This window comes from Colletes gigas, unplaced genomic scaffold (genome assembly GCF_013123115.1).
Source record: "Colletes gigas isolate AHSC1104 unplaced genomic scaffold, ASM1312311v1 Colletes_gigas_Sc00013, whole genome shotgun sequence".
In the NCBI taxonomy this organism is placed as follows: Eukaryota; Metazoa; Arthropoda; class Insecta; order Hymenoptera; family Colletidae; genus Colletes; species Colletes gigas.
This window is the reverse complement of record NW_025106642.1, coordinates 7,678,329-7,697,931: the sequence shown is the minus strand read 5'-3', so window position 1 is coordinate 7,697,931 and position 19,603 is coordinate 7,678,329. Positions and strand designations below refer to the sequence as shown.

The 19,603-nt window shown below is 46.7% G+C and overlaps 1 protein-coding gene across 2 annotated transcripts in view; it reads right to left on the bottom strand.

Annotated features, from left to right (window-relative positions):
• The window catches only part of LOC122399444 (neurogenic protein mastermind-like), a 208,946-nt gene that overhangs the window by 57,436 nt on the left and 131,907 nt on the right, over window positions 1-19,603 (bottom strand). For both annotated transcript variants that reach the window (XM_043400128.1, XM_043400129.1), the window contains exon 2: window positions 9,261-10,952. In XM_043400128.1, the coding sequence (XP_043256063.1) occupies window positions 9,261-10,952 (1,692 nt within the window). The remainder of the gene's footprint in view (window positions 1-9,260; window positions 10,953-19,603) is intronic.

The window sequence follows — 19,603 nt, the reverse complement described above, 5'->3', positions numbered from 1 at the left end:
GTTGATCGTATCAAAACCGTAAAATTAAATAAAACTATTCGGTATTAAAAGTCGAGCAATCTTATCCGTTCGTTTTAGTACCAAGGAAATCGCTCTTCGTTTAAGATAACGCGTTATAAACCGAGGCATTTATGTCATCGGTGTTAAAAATGTTCGGAGCAGAAGTCAAGTATGGAATTAATAATATTATATGATCTTATGAGACTCGCGGATACCGTTAAACGAAACCTGTTTTCTCCATAATAAAAAAACAATTATGCCAAGTATCCGATTCCTCGGACGGCTACTTTGCGCAGAAAAGATGAAAAGAAGTTGTTAACATCGACGAAAACTGAATTATAAATCAAACAGTATCAAAATGTATCATTTGCTTTTACTTAAATAACGGCTCTTTCAGAATCGTAGATCGACGTTTCTGACGTCAATCTGAACAACTGCTCGATGACTATTTCGGTATAATTATACGTAAGCTACGTCCTTTTATCGTATACGCGTCTAAAGAGGTCTCGATTCGGCGTAGCATTTGCATACATTCATGTAAAGACACACACGGCACCTCTGACTTTATTTTTAACTAGCGACAGACCTTTCGCAGCGCCCTCCGAAACGTATTACGTACTTGGTAGGGGTCAATGTCTGCCGGATCGAAACAATAGGTGGGACCAAACGTACTGCACGTGAAAATAATACGGGAGTAGATCGCCCGAAAGATACACGGAGTTCTAAATTTGCTCACAAGAACGCAACAACGATCACTGGTACGCGTTAAACAGGCACCCTTACCTAATACCTTAACCAACTCGAAAGTAATTTTATATTTTCGTTTCTAAAGCTGTCGACAATCTAAACAGCTAAAATTCAATTTTGATGCACGCTTCATAATTTTCCGTGACAAAAATATTTCTAAAAAAAAAACATTAGCAGCAACCGGTTAAATCCATTTCGTGTCGATCCAGTACCACACGCAGGGTCGTCGACGTCAAACAAACTTAAAGCCTGTATCGATTACGCGGGGTTTCGCGCGTGCGGCGCACGCGGCCACGCGAGCAGCCACGCACGTATATACGCGCGCGCCGCCATTCATTACCTGTTTTATGCACCGCGATATAAATCACGCATGGACCGTTTTAATTTTTACGCGCCGTAATGACAGCAGTTTTTTCAGATCGCCCGTATATTTGCATGTAAAACACGACGTCGCCCGGAACAGTGTAACGCGTAAATATTAACCGATGGCAAAGTATGCGCGCTTAAGTTGCGTTTACACGCGCAGAACGAATGACATTTGCGGCCGAATCGCGTCGAAAATCCCGGCCATCGGTGGCAGAGCGCCGATGACTCCGCGAGCAAGGTGTGTTTTGCCTTTCGGAATGAAATTTTAGCCGTTACGACCCTTCGAACGAAAATTTCTTCGCCGGAAAATTTGATTTACGATCGATTCTGTCTCCGGGAGAACGAATTCCGGTGGCTCATAAAGAAGTTATAAAAATCCCCGCTGCGATATCTCCCGATGAACAAACAACCGCGCCAATAAAAAAGGAATCAGCGTCCGGTTGCAAAACAAAAAGTAAGTCACAACCCGTGGATACAGAACACGGAATCGTGTTGCAGCCACCCCCGCGGACGTCGGTTCCCGAAATGAAAGCGGCGAAACCAAAAATCGAATCCGCTCGATTCGTCCGCGCTGGTGACCGCCAATAGCACGTACAGGGTGAGTCGCTTTATTTGGAACGATCCTATCTCTTACACGCTTCCGTTCGGATTCGAATTCGGAAAATCGAATTCGTTCGATGCGCGAGAACAGTGGCACCGATCAAAGTTGAACGGTGCAATAACTGTTTGTGTTTCGTGTATTTCTGTCTCAAGTGCATCGATGCAATTTCGACTCGTTTTTTAATAAAACCACACAGCTTTTCTTCGTGTACATCGAGTCTGCGAATCATTTTGAACGAAGCATGTTTGGGGTTGAAAATAAATAAAAGTTAACCGTTTCTTTGGGTCCCTGTTGACAATTTCCAGACGTTGTATACCGATATGTTTAACCAAATTGTCCGAAGAATGGACGAGTCAGCCGCGGGCAACGAAACAATGCGTTTTGTCGTCGACTGTACGCGCGTTGCCAGAGCAGACACGATGTAGGTTACAAACAGAGGGGCATGGATATCGATTTCAGCGCTGTACGCAGCACCGTTGCGGAATGTACCTTCTAAAGTTCTGTTGAGGCACACCGCGCGTCAAGAGGATATTCCAGGATGCTCGCGGACGCCTCAAACGCACCCCAAGACTCTGGCGGCCGGAAGTCGCGCCGCGTCTTCCGCGAACTTCGCGACGCCCGCCATTGAAAATCTGAATCTTCAATGCAACGCGCGGGAGAAACAGTAATAACCAAATTGTACAATAAACGTAGCTCTTTTACCGAGTAAAATGCAAGGACATCGATGAAAGAAAATTGACTGAAAGTATGTTCCCCTCGTATTTTTTCCCTCCCAGCTCGTTAGATATATAAACAACGTATATTGCACGTAAAACGCTTGTTTTTAATGGTCGTTTTCTAGAAATAACTCCGTATAACGTAGGTGGTCTCGAGGAACCCCGTTTCTCTCCCTCCTAGTCATTAAAGCGATGACTTATGGCTCGGTCTCTCCAAGATTAATTAGCCATAAATATTCAAAATAATTTGTTGTAAAAATGGCTGAGCGTCGACGATTATTATCCTAGCATTCGTCTCTCTACTATTGGAAATATTCTTGCTGCGTGCGTAGACTCGGTTTGTGGGTGCACTTTTAACCTTGCGACACTAATAACCAATCGTTAAAATCTCTCGAACGATCCTCGTCTCTGGGGTTTCCTACTTTCTAATGCCAAAAAGGGGCGTTTCTTCGTTAATTATTTTTTCAAACCCTGTTGATAATACCTCTTTAAACATATATTTTATTCCATAAGAAAAAATATTCTAATACATGTGCTGGATATCTTCCAAACGAGGATACCTGTCAAAGCAACGAATTGATTTAATCTTTACCCAAAAAATCTATTATTTTTATTTGTAAAATTTATTTTTAGGGCCCCAAAGTAGAGAAACCTCTTAAGAGAATTTATCCAGTCCATCTCAAACAACAGAGTCCGCACTATAAACTCTACCTCGACCGACAAGATACAATTTTCCGATATCGTTCAATCGCCGCAGGATGCACCGATACAGAGACAACACGGCAACCAATCACCGTGGCCGGCCGATTTCCAGCAAGTGCACCGTATACAGGGTGATTCTCGAAACTGGACCAAGCTATAACTCTTTTATAAGCAAAGACATCGAAAACCGACGAAGCAAAAGGGTCGAACGTCGCAACAGGAACTATCTTTCGACGATAGTGTAATTTTATCTGGCACGAGGGTACAAGTACCGAGTCGTTGCTGAGAGAAGATAAGTTGCGGTACGTCCCAGGTTCTAGAATTGTCCTGTACGTCGCGGTCGTTAATTAATAGAAAACAACACGGTGCCGACACGTTGCGCAAGAGGCTGTCGCGAACGATCGCGTTAATATCTGGATCGCGCGTCGCGACGCTCGAACAACGCGAGACAATTCTGCGGTCCGGCGCGCGAAAGTCAGCTAGGCCGAGTGCTGTTTCATTATCGAATCACGTTTCTGCGCGGTGTACACACCGCGCAGAAACGAACGCAGAACCGGACCAGCGCGGCCGAGCGTTGAACTTCCGCTCGCGTACGAATCCTTGTTTACGCGACGCCTCCAGAAAAATGAATATTTATGGAGTGGATATCGAATTTTCCTGTTCACGCGGAACGAACTGCAGCCCGAGGATCCCACCGGAAAAACGAGAAACTACCGTCACCGAGGATTATCGACGCGTTTCGACTCCTCCACTGGCGATGTTTCACAAACCCTTCCCCAGTCGCGACCCCCTTTTATAATATTTTAATTTTTCCTACATACCGTCTTATAAAAATACAGTCATGTCGAGTTTCGACAGAGTGTTAATAAATCTCACCCGATTATTGATTTACTTCTATCGTTTGTTCGAAAAAAATTCCTGAAAATGCATTCACTCTTCGAGCCGTGCTGCGCTCCTTTAAAGAGGGATGACCGGGAGTCTATACACAGTGACCTATTTTTTCAGCCAACAGAGTGGAAAGCCATCCACGAACGTGGTACGCGAGATCGACCGTTCCTCTTTCTTTCCGAGCAATAATTCCAGGCTGATTTATATTTAACGGCGACGACGGTGCTAAGAGGGTCAAGATGAAGGTCGGTTAAAAAGGAAACGCGTCCTTGTTGCTCGGATATGTAGATCGACGCGGGTCGATCGATAACCCTTCAACGATGAACGCGTACCTTACAAACGACCAAACGTTAAGGCCTACCGCGCATATCGCGCCGGATCTAGCAGCGACGAACAACAACGACGTCCGCAGAGAGAAAAATAAGAGTGAAATAAAAGGAAAGAGGTGGCCACCTTTGAAAAAAAAAAAGGAGGAAGTCAGCGCGCGCGCATGCAGAGCCATTATCATTCGAATGCGCCACGGAGCTTCTGACGATTTGAATATTTCGTCAATTAAGCCGATGGCCGATTTGCATAGGTGAGACAGGGTCGCCAACCGGCGGCGATTTATTTCCATCCGTAGCACATGCGACCGATACCGATTCCCGCCCTGCAAGATACAATCTGTCCCTTCCCTTTCGATTCTCCGTTAACGTCGATCTTTCGACCGCGGGAATTCCCTCGAGGGCGTAACAAAGAGGGATGAGAACCTCCCACGGTCCAGTAATCCTCCGTGTACCTAGCGACACGAATAAAATTTCGCGGATCTACTTATGGCAGAACTGTAATTTACTTTTCTTCCGCGTCGACGCACAGCTTGTGTTAAATTTCACTGAATCCGGACATTTTTTGCACGTCCTCGTAGAGTTATTCGTAGCGACACTCCCTAAATTTTTGTCACTCGCGATCCTCTTTCCAACTGTTCGATAAAATACACTGATGTCACATTGTTCCGTATACTTCCAAAAAGCACAACAAAAATGGCCTCCAAAGTATTCTTTACTGTTCCAAAATAATTGTGAACAGCCACTGGCCAAAATCAGTTTGGCATACATGAACTGTATGATTTGGTTTGGCAAGGGTCAAAGTTTGTTAAAATTTAATAAATGAAGAGGAATTCGCGCAAAACGTGTCGATTATTGGGTCGTTCAACCTGAGTTATCGGCGCTCGTTGTATATTATTTATCGACGTGTAACGCGTTGCTTTTCTTAGTCATTAATTATGTTCGTGTTCGAAGTATCGATAAATTAATTGATCGAATATTTACCATGTTCCGGGAAATCTGTCCCATTGTGGCGCGCTACGAATTACATATGCGGCGCGTTAGCGCGTACCCGAAACGCGTACGATCGAAGGTTTACGTAACCTTTGAACCCGAACGGGAGGGACTTGCGCGCACGGTCAATTTCCGGCAATACGTGAGTGTCCGTTTATTAACAACCCCGACGAGGAAAACACTCGTATCCGGATATTCTGATCCATTGTGGTTGGAATCGCTCCAAAAGACTCGGCATATCGTAGCCGGCACCAAACGTCGATCGGAACTTTGTGTAACCTTCGTCGTGTTCAAGGCTGAGGAACCATTTCGATTACAGCAGAACCTCTATTATACTAACCTCAGCTATCCCAATGTTCGATCATTCTATCGCTCAACCATTCGAACGTTCAAATATCGCGATAGAGTCTTTTTTTTATCGAAACATTCGTCGATAATAACAAAATATACGGTGGATAGATTTAAAGGATCGTTGAGAGCGAGATAATTGAATACCTTTTAAATTAATTCCGTGAAAGCTCTGCAACAACGTTGCAACCTCTGTAGACGCGGTATTAATTTTCTGCTGTCCGCTCCATAATCGTTACATTTTGTTTAACATTTCCTGTTGCAATATCACTTTTCTATAAAACACAAAGCATAAACGAGTAATTTTCGCTCGAAACGATCCTGTTAATTCTTCTAGACTTAATCCATTTCCACGAAGAGACACGCGTGAACGCCAACGCCGAGCAACCCCGGTGACCCAAATGTTCAAGTCATTTACATTCCGCGCGTTAGCGTCTGAATCCGATAACAATGCATAATCGTTATAATTCCAGCAGCTTTCCGCGAGGGGCATACAAACGCCCGATAACGGAGAAAAGGAAGGAGGGTGGGGGGGTAGAAACGTAGCTCGTTTCGACACCTTTTTGACTTCCGTCGCGATAACCGTGCCGATTAACCAAAGGAAAACAACGTGGGAAAGTCGGCGGTTTTCGGTCTCGCCCTGAATGATATGTAAATTTGTCGCGAGATAACATTCTTTTACGTGACGTTGCGTTACATTTTCAACGCGTTTCGTTTCACGGAAGTATCGCTGGAGAAACAATTAACTTCATAGCAAAAGTTAAAGATCTGTGCGTTTGTGATTTCCTCTGTTTAGTTGCTCCTTATGCCCCCGACGAAAAATACGAGCTACTTAATTTTCATGGGATAGTCCTTAATAATTTAACGGAGAAATACATTTTACGAGTAATAGGAAGAAAAATCGAAGTCGACAAAATTGGACACGGAAGACTGAAAACACGATGGTGGAGAACAAAAAAGGGGGGAGGGGGCGTCATTCGCCTGGACGCATTGAGATGCAAATATGCGCGGTAGCAGACGTGATTTACGAGGGACAGAAGTGTCCATACGCGATCAGGACAGAGAGTACGTTTAGGTTCTCGAAGGCGTTCGAGGGACGAGTAGATAAGATCTCTTCGAATCGGTCACAATAGACGAGGGATTTTATACAATCGAGTAGTCGTTTGGAGGGACTAGTCTCGGTTTCCTCAATCGGTAGTTTCCTTTTGACGTCCGTAGCTTTTCCTTATCCCCCATCGTATTGGGATTGGAAGTTAAACATACAAAGTGTATAACATGGCGATACAAAGAGTACGGGATAAATACCTGAGACTTGCCTCGTATAAGTTAGATAGCATATGCTACTTAAACTGTTTATGAGCGCAGCAGAACGTTAAATGCGAATAGTAGTTAATTTATATTTTTCTGATCAAGTTCATTAATAGATAGGTTTATTAAGTCTTAGTAACTTTCACTACCGTTTAAACGTCTCGGGAGAAATCCGATTTTTCACTGTCTCGCTTACAAATGTAGCTAAGTACCAGGCTCTTGATCCAATTAATCGTAATTTTTTACGTGTCAATTGCTATTTAGGTTCTCTCTGTGGTTCTCTATGCTTCGTAGAAAATTGTACTACTATCGAATATTTATTACAAAAAGTCAGAAAAAATATCATCAAACGTGTAAATCAATTATAGTTAATTATTGTTATTTGTATTTTCATTGTTTTTTTTTAAATACGATAGAATCTCATTTTCCCCATTCAATTAGAGTCAGTTAGAGCCCACAGAGCGGAGTTTGATACAGACGTGGAAAAAATTTTATCCCAATAACAGATGACCAATAAAACCAACGTATAACAATTTATTCGCGTCGACAATCAAATAAATCGAGCAGTTAAATCTATATCTGTCCATTGTGAAATATTTCATTCTATAATTGAACTTTAATTGTTTTTTAACGAGTATCGGATAAATAATTGTGTATCTCTCATACGAAATTCGAAATTTTTACCTAGATAAGAATTTTCACCGTATCTCGTTCGAAATGGGACGAAGTGGGATTTGCGCAAACAAATAAAAACAAGATAAAGCAAATTACAGTAAAATTTGAAAATAAATATTTTCCTATTTATATTCTCGCCGCTGTAAATCCATAACGATAACAAATTAACAAATACGAAAAACCACGTTACGATACTTTCCGATACATGCCGCTTTAATAATGTTTTAATCTGCGATGTCTCTGTACGATTTTTGCAAAGAATACCTATCATTATCTATGGACCAAAATACTGTTTTAATTTGACTTATTTTACACACAAGAAATTCTAATGCCTCTCCAATTTAAACATAAACATTGACTAAAAGTCGGATCCAAAAAGAGCCAGTTTTCCCTCTGCAAAGGTTAAAGAATCAACGGACTAATACAATCCGAATTAATTTATAAATTAGCTCTGAAAAGTCGAAAAATTTCCCAATAAATATTTCTGCATTTATATTCTCGCCAGTGCAACAAAACGATAGATAAGGGATCGCGGTCCAAAAAATTCCTACGATTCTTTCCGTTTGACGTAGCGCGATCCAGAGTGGTCGAAAAAGCGTTCCCCTCGCGATTCGGCGTCAGTTATTACGCCATTCGTACCGTCGCGTTACCATTTCCGGGCCGTTTTGTTATAAATAAAACGACGACGCTCGGAAATAAATCGCGAGGACAAAGTCGGACCCCGTGCAGGTTGTCGCGAGTGCAGCCTCGCGACTACCGACTCGTAGCGTATTGACGCGGATTGCAGGCGCAGGTTAAATCGAGCAGACGGTGACGGCGTCGCGACGCCGGCTGCGCGCGGCCATGCAGCCCTCTTTTCTCCTCCGTCGATCGTTCTCCTCCCCACCGTGCCGTTTCATCGAGGGGGTGGGAGGGCGCACGACGAGAGGGAAAATTTATAAAGAGGCGGTTGGAGGGGGCAGACTACTTGTTGCGCGTCGGGGCGCCCTCGTGACGCCAGGTATCTCCCCCCTATGTTTTCTACCATCGAGTTCTCGCCGCTGCTGCCGTTAGCGCCGCTGGCTAGCGCGCCCCTTCGCCGGCGACGCCACCAGCCGACGTCGCTACCACCACCACCACCGACGCCAGCGGCGGCGTCGTCGCCGCCACCGACTTCGACTCGTAATCCCGCCCGACAAAAATAGACGTGTCGTCGCGACGCAACAGATATCATTCGGCCTCGCCTGACTCGCGCGCCGAGGAATTCCAACTTGGTCCTGACTCCTGCGTCCCGTTCCCTCATCTTTCACCGTCTCGTGAACGAGACGATCCTCCGAGTCTTTACCGTAGCTTCTCGGGGTTGAAATCGTGGACAGCGATTAGTAGAGGACCACGGTAACGATTCTTTTAACGCGGAAAGTAATTAGCCCTCCATTAGTCGCGTCGTGAGAAAAACACATGTTTTACATCAACGGTTCTTAAGGGAGGATTCTCGACTTTTCTCGACAGAGTTTCCAAAGGGAGCTACCAACATTTTGAGGTCTGATTTGCAAGATCTATAAATACGCGAGGACAATCGAAACCACGGAACGCAATAACGAGAGTTTCACTAACCTGAATCTGATGTCCGGGATTGTTGATGTGTAGCTGCTGCGCCTGGTTGATTTGCAGGGATGAGGTGCCGGGTCCCGAGGGAGGCCTCGGCGGCGTGGAGCTAGTGAAAGGTCCCTGGGAGCCGGTTTGATTGGGTCCAGCTCCCTGGGAGCCTCTAGGTGGAAGCGGATAACCGGGGCTGCCGTGATTCGGCATCGATCCTGGACTACCTCCGTACGGCGAGTACTGTTGCTTGTATCCTCCGCTCGGGCCTAGCATGCTCGGTTTACCGCCAGCGGCTGGCTGCGGTCTCTTCATGTCAGCCAGCCCTGCGGCGAATTGCGTCTGGGAGCTGACGAACATGTCGTTGGTCTGCTGGCTCTGGAATCCGGACGCTCCGTTGTTTTTGTGATAAGACCCGGTGCCAGGCGTCGCTTGGGGCTGTCCGCCCGGCGGACCGTTGCTACCGGGGCTACCCAGGTAGTCCGAGGTGCCGCCAAATTGAGGGAACTCCGCGTAAGGAGACCGAGCGGTGGGTCCTCTGGCCGCTGCGGCGGCGCTAGGATTGAATCCACCGAGACCGAGCTGCTGGCTCTTGTGCTGGTGCTGCTCGGCCATCTGCTTGAGCGTCTGGGCGGCGGGACTCATCTCGGACTTGAAGTCGAGACTGGAGTAAGACAGCCTGGCTGGGGAGTACTGGGCCGATCCGAGACCTCCGGGACTCGAGTTGGCGGGCACGTTTCCGTTGTTCGTCCCCGTGCCGTTGTTCAAGCTGTTGCTGTTGGCGTTCCCGTGCTGCTGGTGTATCGCGTCTTTGTCGTCCTCGATCTTGATCTGCCCGTTGTTCGTCCCGATGCTATTGTTATTGTTGTTGTTCGCCGCAGCGGCGGCAGCCGCGGCGACCACCGCGTTGTTCGCCAACGCCTCCACGGGTATCTTCTCCTCGAAGTCGAAGTCCTTCATGAACTCCGGATGGAAGTCGGAGATCTCCGAGATCAGGTCCTTGAACGCGTCCGAGGTGATGATCTCGTCGCCGGTGTCGTCGCCCATAAAGTCGGAGAAACCAGGGAAACCGGCGCCGTTCGCCGCCGCGTCTTTCTCCAGGGCCGCGGCGCATTGCTCCAGGTCGACGAATTCGTTGTCGGGCTCCTGCTTGCACTCGACCAGGTTACCGATGTCCACGCAACCGATGCCACCGCCGGTCGGCGGACCGCCAGCGCCACCGCCCCCGCTGCCAGGACCACCGCCGCCCCCGGTCTGAGGCCTGGAGGTCGCTGACGCCGGCGTGTCCGGGCCCGACTTGGGCGACGACGACGCGTTCAGCAGGTCGCTCTTCACCGAAGCGTTCGTCAACGCTTTCACCGTGACGTTCGTCGATATCTGCTGGGCCTGGGAGTTCGCGGCCGACGTGGTGAACTCCAACTGCTGCACGATCTCCACCGAGAACTTGGTCAGGCCCTCGTTCCCGCCGCCGCCGCCACCGCCACCGCCCCCGCCGTGGGTCGGGCCCGTCGAGTTCGCGCCGTTTCCTGGCGCGTGCTGACCGTGACCGTGATGAGGCCCGCCTCCACCGCCGCCACCGGGACCCTGCTGGTGCTGATGCTGCGCCTGCGTGCATTGCAGCTTCACCGGGGGCTCGCCAAACCCTCCGTCACCGCTACCGCCGCCGGCTGGCTCCAACTCCTCGGCCGTCCTCTTCACGAATTTTTGCTGCTGAAACGAGAAACGAGACGCGACGATCAGTCGTTAATCACCGATCCGAGGCGATGGTATTTCGACGACGAAGGGAGACTCGTGGGCCAAGAGCGTGACTAGCTTTCTTAAGAATTCTTAAACGGTGACTCATTTAAGTACGTAGCGATTATCTCTTTTACTCGTGACAGAAACGTAAGGGGATCTTTCGTTACGATAAGCGTTTAGATAGTGAGGTGATTGTGTTGTATAGATATCCAAGTTATAAATAAAAAAAAACCTTCCTACAAAATCTATGACCCGGTAAACTGTACGAAAGTACGAATAATTAATATTGACGAATACATTATTAAATATTGGACGGCTGTAGAAAACTTGGTTCAGCGTTGGAAGGCTCGTGGTTAAATCCACCTGGCAGATTTGTCTCTCATACGCGCTCACATTTGACGTTGCAGCGGACATAAATTCAACTGACTGCTGAAGGCTATCGAGGGGTAACCTTCTCTGTACTATCTAGCTACTTTGCCACTACACCGACGCCCACATTCGTTGCATCTTCGTGGAAGTATACTTTATTAAGAGAGACAGTAAAATAACGAGTAAAGGGGACGTAAATTTACCGGATTGCTCCGGAGCATATACTCGTCCACGAATGTCGCTAGAAACTAGCTCCTCTTTCACGGTATCCACCTCAATATTTGGACACGGATAACACGCGTATGTAGGATTGGGTGAACAGATGGGACACAGAGCGGTAGAGTAGCTAAACGTTATAGCGAGGTAACCCCTTAACAGCCTTGAGCGGTCAGCTGAATTTGCTTCCATTACAAGTGATATCTATGAAGGCATCGGTGATTAAAAGAGGATTCCCATTAGCTAGACTATCGACATATTTATTTAAGTACATTTTCTTGCCATATCTACCGAACCAGGAGATAAGGAATATATCATTTATTAAAATGACAGCACTTTAAAAAGGAATACCTTCAACTAGAAACGTAGAAAATTTAACGCTACAAACTTCAGCCTGACACAAGCTACAGGCTACTTTAAATGCACGCGAAATTAAAAATGAATCGGTTCAGCGATTCCCGAGATATCACATCGACAGTCTCGAGAAATATAGTTTTGAGAAAAACTCGTTGAAACCTGCCGGTCGGTATGCTCGAGCAATCTGACACGCTCTCGAAAATATACGGTAACTTCGTTAAATTTTAAAGCAAAACTTTCGAAATATAGTTTTAAATAATTAAACTCTCGAAACGCGAGAACAACATTTTTCCATTTGTTCACTACCGCGCCGCGGTATTCCCCCTTGAAATTTTAAGAGCGCGAATTTAAAACTGCTTCCCCCATCCGCGCACCGCGTGAAATATGAAATTTAATTAATTTTAATAAGGGTGATCGGATAACATAGCCATCGCCGATTTTAAATAAAAACGTAAGGCCTGCCGTAATTTTACGGTCTTGCAACGATGCTAAATTAAACCTTGTCGGTACTAGTGCATAATTATGGTCAAGGATAGACATGGGTTGACCTACTCTGCGAACCGCTACCCTCGGAAACTTATGCTACGCTCTTTTCTGCGCTACGATATATTTCGGCGCGGAGACCAGACATGACACACATCACTGAATATTACCTTCGCGAGAGATAATAATTTATCCGTCTTCTTAAAATCAACCGTTACTAAAGTGAATATAAAATGTATAATAAAAATCAGGTCATAAAATCAACCGCGTGCGTTCACCTATCGTGTTTGTATACAGTGGATACGGTAGGCATATTGAAAATCTCGAATGATTAATAGAGAGTTATTAATTACGCATTCGACGACCTAACAAGTCAAAACGCATTAGCGAGTACACGCACGTTCGTAATTGAACGGGGACAGTTTTACATACAGCACGATTCTCCGAAGAAGACTTTATTTCGCTGGAATTAGATGCTGTCCGGCCCCCTTAAGCGGGGCCTTTACCTTAATTGAAATCGCCGCTAAACTCCCATTTGTGGTCGCGTCGGTGCGTGGAGAATCATCGCCTATTTCGGTGTCGAGACTCGTCCACGGGCACCTCCCACGTGGAGGACGCTCGACGAAATCGCGTGAATCGGTAGCCAAAGAAAGGAGGAACGCGGTAATCGGCTCGAAATCGAAAAAAGGGAATCACTCGGCAGCATTCTGTTCGCGGGTCAAAGCAAAACGCGACGAGTCCTTTAAACTCGCTGCTTTTTCTACGATCCTCGAGCTGGCAACCGGTAGCGCGGGATATTTAACTCCGCGGGCCCGGATGCCTCGTTCCGTCCAGTTTCTTTCGCAATTAACCCGACAATTTCTCACCGTGCTTGTCAATACTGACCGCGCTTTTTACCCACGTGTCTTTGTCCTCCTCACCGACGTCCACCAGCGACGAACCGGCGATCGGTTCCTGGCGACTGTGTTTTATCTCACCGAGGCTCGTGTCTCCTACTCTCGTCGCGTAAATCTCGATGCACGAATCGGGCGACGCGCGGCACGTGAGTCTATGGCCATTTCGCGATACCTCCGCGCGGTTGGTTCCTCGCGATAACCAATCACGATACCCCGTTTTACCTTAAATTCCACGTCAAATTTTTTACTAACACCCTGTCTAGTTTCTGTGTATTTTGAATATAATAAGATTCAGATTTGTTAGTTTCGAGCGAAGTAGAAATATAGGGGTGGTATTAACCCTAGAACTTTACGAGTCGAAAGATGTTAGAATAAATAGGATATTTATTCCACAAATATCGTACGAATAAATAATGAATAAATCGTCTGCAGTTTTTTCGTTCGCTGGTGATCGAAAAGCGATCGAAACAATTCCGGAACCATTTCCTCGCGACTGTGTTGCCAGAAATTGTAAACGGGGAACCAAAATTCGAGCACAGACACGGCGAAACGACCGGTGCACGAGGGATGCCAATCGAGGGACCAGTTTTCGAAGCGAAATACGCGGAGCGTCGATAGAGGGGAAAAAAAAGATTGAGAAAAATTTTTCCAGGGTGCGGTCTTGCCGCCGCGACGCGCACACAGCCACGCGGACAACCGAGCCGCACACCACTGCACATTTGTCATGATTTGAACCGGGATAACCTCTGCCTCGTTCCAAAATCGATAATACGTATTACCCTTTAATAGCGAATCGGGCGTCCTACGTTTCCGCGGGCATCCGCCTCAAACCCCTGCACCTGTGTCGTATCTCGAATCGAGACCGTGTCTGTCGCAGATGTAATACGATATTCCATCAAGCCTCCTGCGTTCGTCCTGACGCAGGACGCGAGGACTCCCTCCGGGCTGGGGATGGATTCTGCAGAAAATTTGCGACGAAAGAAATTGCCGATCCTCTCCGTACTGTTTCTTTTAATGCGTTCCCTGTCAGACCGAAACCGTCCAATTCTACGCGAGACACTTTGATTTTAAGCAACTGTACGCTACGAAATACTGAAATTTATGAACCTCGAGAATAAATTTTGTCTGTTGTAAGATTCTTTCAGTTAACCGGGACGTAACCGTAAATTGGCCAAATATTTATTCGAATAGGAAAGCGTCCGTCGACAGGTCCGCCAGGAAATTTCGATCCCGAAAACATGGCGCTGGATAATTCCCTGTCGGCGTTTCGTGAGCAAACGTCGGGAGTTCTCATCGGGAGCTCGCTGAGCTCGATAAATTTCGAGGTTACGTGTATTGGGGAGCACCGACGGGCGTATCAGCGGCCGCGGAGGAAATTGCGGAGAAAGCGCGCGGTAATGTAGACATTTCCGTCGCCTCGCGCGGAACCAGAACGCCCGTATTTTTCGCCCGGGAAAAACGAGAAAGCCGGCCCCGGATTGTGTGTACGTAAGTCGTAATAGATGCGAGACGGGATCCCAGGGAGCAGTTTCGGTCGGGATCTAGCAACCGACGCCTTCAGCGGAGCAATTTCGCAGCGCGGAAAGTGCACGGCTCTCGCCAGACAACGGAAACCTTCGCTCTCGCTCGCGTCAATATCCTCCTCGCGGATCCTGCGCCATCCTTCTCGGTCTAATTTTCTGCTTTTGACCCGTACAACCTAGACGACGAGAAACCGTTTCCTCCCTTCCCATACCTTGTCATTTAACCCCTCCCCCCCTGCCCCCACCCACCGATCCAGAGAGCCAGGATTTATGTCTGTATTTAAAGTTAATATAATTATATTTGACCATAGCCTACGGAACCTCGCGCCCCCAAAAGCGTGTCAGTTGTAGACGCAAAGCATAGTGAATGATACCATCATAGGGGGGCTCAAGACTACCAAAAAGCTCGATTTTATTTTCAAACAGAGCGGAATGTATAAACGTGCAGGCTCGAGCGAATCCGGATGCATTCTTTCAACGCGCGAAGCTCTGCTTCCTCGACTTGCTCACTTTTTACCATTTTTCGTGAGCTCGAACGTTCGAATCCTACGACGATAGATCATCCGTTTCCTAGTCAATATATTGTTCGAAGAATATTTTTATCGAATGAATTAACAAAAGGTCTTCTCATATATCGCTGAAAGACTGTTTTCCTAACGATACAGGGGCGGATCGAAAAGATTCCGAAGTCCATCGTTGGTCCTCCTTTATTAGACACGACGTGCGTGTGTCGAAGTTTTCAAGGATTGCTGGAACGGGGAATGGACCTCCAAGTTTCAACGATCGCTTCAAACTTCCCGGGAGGAGAGTGATTCTTTAACTCTTGTACGAAGAATCCGTTGAATCCGTTCTCGCGAACGATCGATCTTTCACGGTCCGCCGCTTTCCTGAATTTACTCCGAGCACTTTTAATTACCCATAACGCCACGAGATACGTCACATTATTTCTCAACTTTCTGTACACGCCTTTCGTTTCCAGTGCTACGTGATTTCTTTACGCCCGAACTGAAGAACTCCGGTGAACGAATTCGATAATTATTCGATAAGAAATAGCTGCACGACTACGTGGTTCGACGATTCGATTTTCGTTCTTGTACTTTTTAGAAGAAATTTTCTACTTTCGTCGTGTATATCTTCGACGTTGCACTGTCTGGAAAAATATGTGTCGCTCCTAATTTAAATACAACGAGTGGCGGAAGCTCGCGCTTGTATTACAAAACAGGGAAACATCGAGACTGAAACGGCAGCCAGTTAATAACAGAGGAAATTCGTTAAAAACGAAACTGATGCGCGCGCGTGCAGAAATTAACATCATCGAGCGACGTTTATTAAAGGCGTCGGTGCTGATAAACGCGACCGAGGAAGAAGACGCGTGCAGAATTTACGCGAGCTCCTTCCTGTGATTAGAAAGGACGTAAACCGCTGCTTTACTGTTTCCAAGCAAAATATATTCATCCTGTCGTTAGAATATCCTCGTAAACACTGATAAATATTCGAGATGAAGGAGACACCGCAGATATGGAACCTCCACTATAAATAACTCTTAAACGTATGGCCCAAGATGCTCGAGGAAGATACAAAATCAATAGTCGGCACAGTAACTTCGAAGTGATTCACGATCCAATTCGAAGAAAAAAATTATGAGCACCGATCTGCAAACTACGATCATAGTAATTTCGTACCGGTAGAAAATAAAAAGGTACTTCCTCGTTGGCGTCTCGATGCAATTTCAGTAAATGAATTATTTATTTCTCATTTGACGTAACCGTTGCGTCCATGTCGTGCGACGTAACGCACGTGGCTCGCCAGTTAACAACCGTGTAATTGATGATTGCCTTTGGATTTCCTTGGTGGGAAATGAATAGGAAGAAATAACATTTATTTTTTACTACGATTACGCGCGGAGATCTGTTTCTTTATGCTCGTAAGAAGCGACGATATGATACGTGCTCGTTGCTGTTAACGAATTCTTGGTGATGCGAGCAGTTGACTTACCACGAGCGACGCTGTACACTATTAATCATTTTATATTTTGTTGTAAATCTATCGTTAAAGAGCGAGAACCGTTCTCTTCGAAATCGAGAGATCGGTAGCCCTGTGCGTGACACTAGTGGGAGGCGTCGAAGGGTTCGTCGATTTTCCTCGCCGCCGCGAAACATAATCGAGACTGTCGACGGCGTCGCCATGAACGAGACGACGCAGTTATTAACGCGGACATAAATCTTTCCGGACTTTCATTCCCGTCCGATTCGGTTTCATCAACTCGCGCTTCCTACCACGCCCTATTTCCCTTCCGCGCCATCTTTCTCTCTCCCTGTGCCTATCTCGTTCCTCTAACCCCTGACCGCGTCCAGCTCTTTATCACGCTCCAAGAGTTCGCACGACCGATTAATTCTGCCGCTTAGCGATTGCAAATTAATAGGCGAGAGCAACGCGGGAGTTGCCCCCGTCCCGTAAACCCGATTCGACCCCCGAAATCGGTTTACGACTGCGCCGACGAGTTTGCCAAACTTGGGGGGTCCAACGTTCCGCCACTTCGACCGGAAGTAATGCAGCGCGGTTGCGCGAGTAAATGAATATTTTCGGAAATGAAAACGCTGACGGGAAAGCGCTACTTCGTCGAGCCGATAATCCCAAGGGGGGGAACGATAAGAAACGTGTACAGGGCGCCCCACGAAATTGGGTCGAAACACGTCGAACAAAATTTCATTTGGAAAAATTGGTTTCGACGTTACGATTTCTGACTGAAAATTTGCTAGAATGGAATCTGAACGTAGGTAATTTAACGATTGCTCGTCAGATTTTCTCGATTCGAAGCCGCGCCGTGGTGCGGCTCGAGAAGATAAGCAGAAACGTGTCAGTAACCTTGACGCGCGCGCTAGCTGCCTCCTGCGTGGGAGGATACACCGCTCTATTGAGCGTTACGTTTCGTTAACGATGCTCTCCGCTAGCGACGCAACTGTTAACACGACCTAAATATCATCCGACCGTCTCGCGCTTTTAATCCTCGCGTTTAATCCGTGGTTGAGACGGGCTCGTTCGGATATTGAAAGATTGCACGTGGTGTGCCGACTAAAACTAAGCTCGAAGGACCACCCCTTTTCAGGGGACTGACTGGACGAATTGATTTTCTATATTTATTAAAACTCAACAAACAATACACGTGACCGAGTCTAAGCTTAGTGTCTGTGCCAAAGACGAGGTATTCTGTTTCGAATGCGAAGTGTGCTAAAGTCTAAAATCAAGCTATTGAAAGCAAGTGTTTGAAAGTCAAAAACGAAGTGACTGCGTTCCGCCGTTTTTCCAAGGCGTTGGCCTTTTGCACCCCCTTCCACCAAGAGTTTCCGTGGCGGGGGTGGTGGAGGGTCCTACGTTTGTCTATTTCGGGAATTTTCCACCGCGTCGGTCCCTGGGCCCGCGTGCAAAACTAACTACGAACAAGGGAGGCCCAGGTATACGAATCCGAGCACGTATGGGCCATCCGACAGTCCACTGGGGTTGCAACCACTCGAGACTGCCTTCGCCGCCCCAGTTCATGATACTTCGTTCTACGAAATTCTAACTTTGCCATAAGCCTGGTCGACTCACCGAAGCCCAAACACCTCGAAATGCGAAGACCCGTTCCCTCTTTCGATGTCTGCGTCGTTTTGCTCATTGTTTCTCGATGAAAATTACGAAATCCGAAACGGTACCGTCGTCGTTTCGCGTCAGAGACATTTTTCCACGCAACGGAGCAGCCTGCTTCCCGCTAACCAGAGAACCTTTCTATTCCAGCTTGCAGAGAGTCAACGCGAATTTATCCCCTCATTTTTCAAGAGCGTCTTCGACGTATCACGAGACTATTAACCTTTTCGTGCCGTGGAGCGCCGTATCTGCGAACGCGAGAGAGCACGAGCGAATATTGTCACGCATCAAAACCAACGTGACTGGACAGTTCCCGTGCGTACACGAGCACCGAGCGTTTTACGTTTGACGCGTTTCGCAACGAAGGGCTTAATCGCTTTATGGGACGTACAGGATATTCCACAAGTGGTACCTGCTTCGATGGACGATACAAAAATGTTTCCGCAAGTCTCCCTAGACACCATGCAATTCTATTTTAAACATTTTTTCATGCAGTCGTTCGTTTGAAGTCGATACGTTAGGAGCTCGGTCTGTATATTCGAACTGTACACGAAATCTCTCAAATTTGACGACGAATTCCCTTGCATCGATGCCGTGTAATCGGAGGGACGATGTGTCAAAGGGTAAACAGTAAATAATAAACAGCGAATGAAGCGCATCTCATGTGGTCGCACGTGTCGTGGATGGGACGCTATTTGCGGCCAGCGTATTTATAAACCGTTCTAATTTAGAAGCAGACGTATAAATATCAATTCAGTGCGGCCGACGCGCAATGCCGTTGCAATTGTCGTTTCATCGTAATACGCCTTCCATCGCGATCAAATTTTCAGCCACCCTTTTCTGCGCTAAACGTGCTTTTTGCACACCCAGCGAAAAAAATGCCACGCAACTCGAAAAATGTCGAATGAAATAAAGTAACGGTTCTCCCGATCGTATTGGCCCCAAAATTTCCTTTTCGAACCTCAAACAATTTTCAATTTGTCTTCGCGACAGTATTGCCAATGGCTTGGCGAGGTTTTCTCGATGAAAACGATTCCAAACACGACCATATTCGGACTGCTTTTAATTCCAAGCAGTTTACAACTTTTCAAAAATGCTAAAAAAAATGTACAATCGAAAGTAATCCAAATGTGGTCGTGTTTGGACTCGTTTCAAT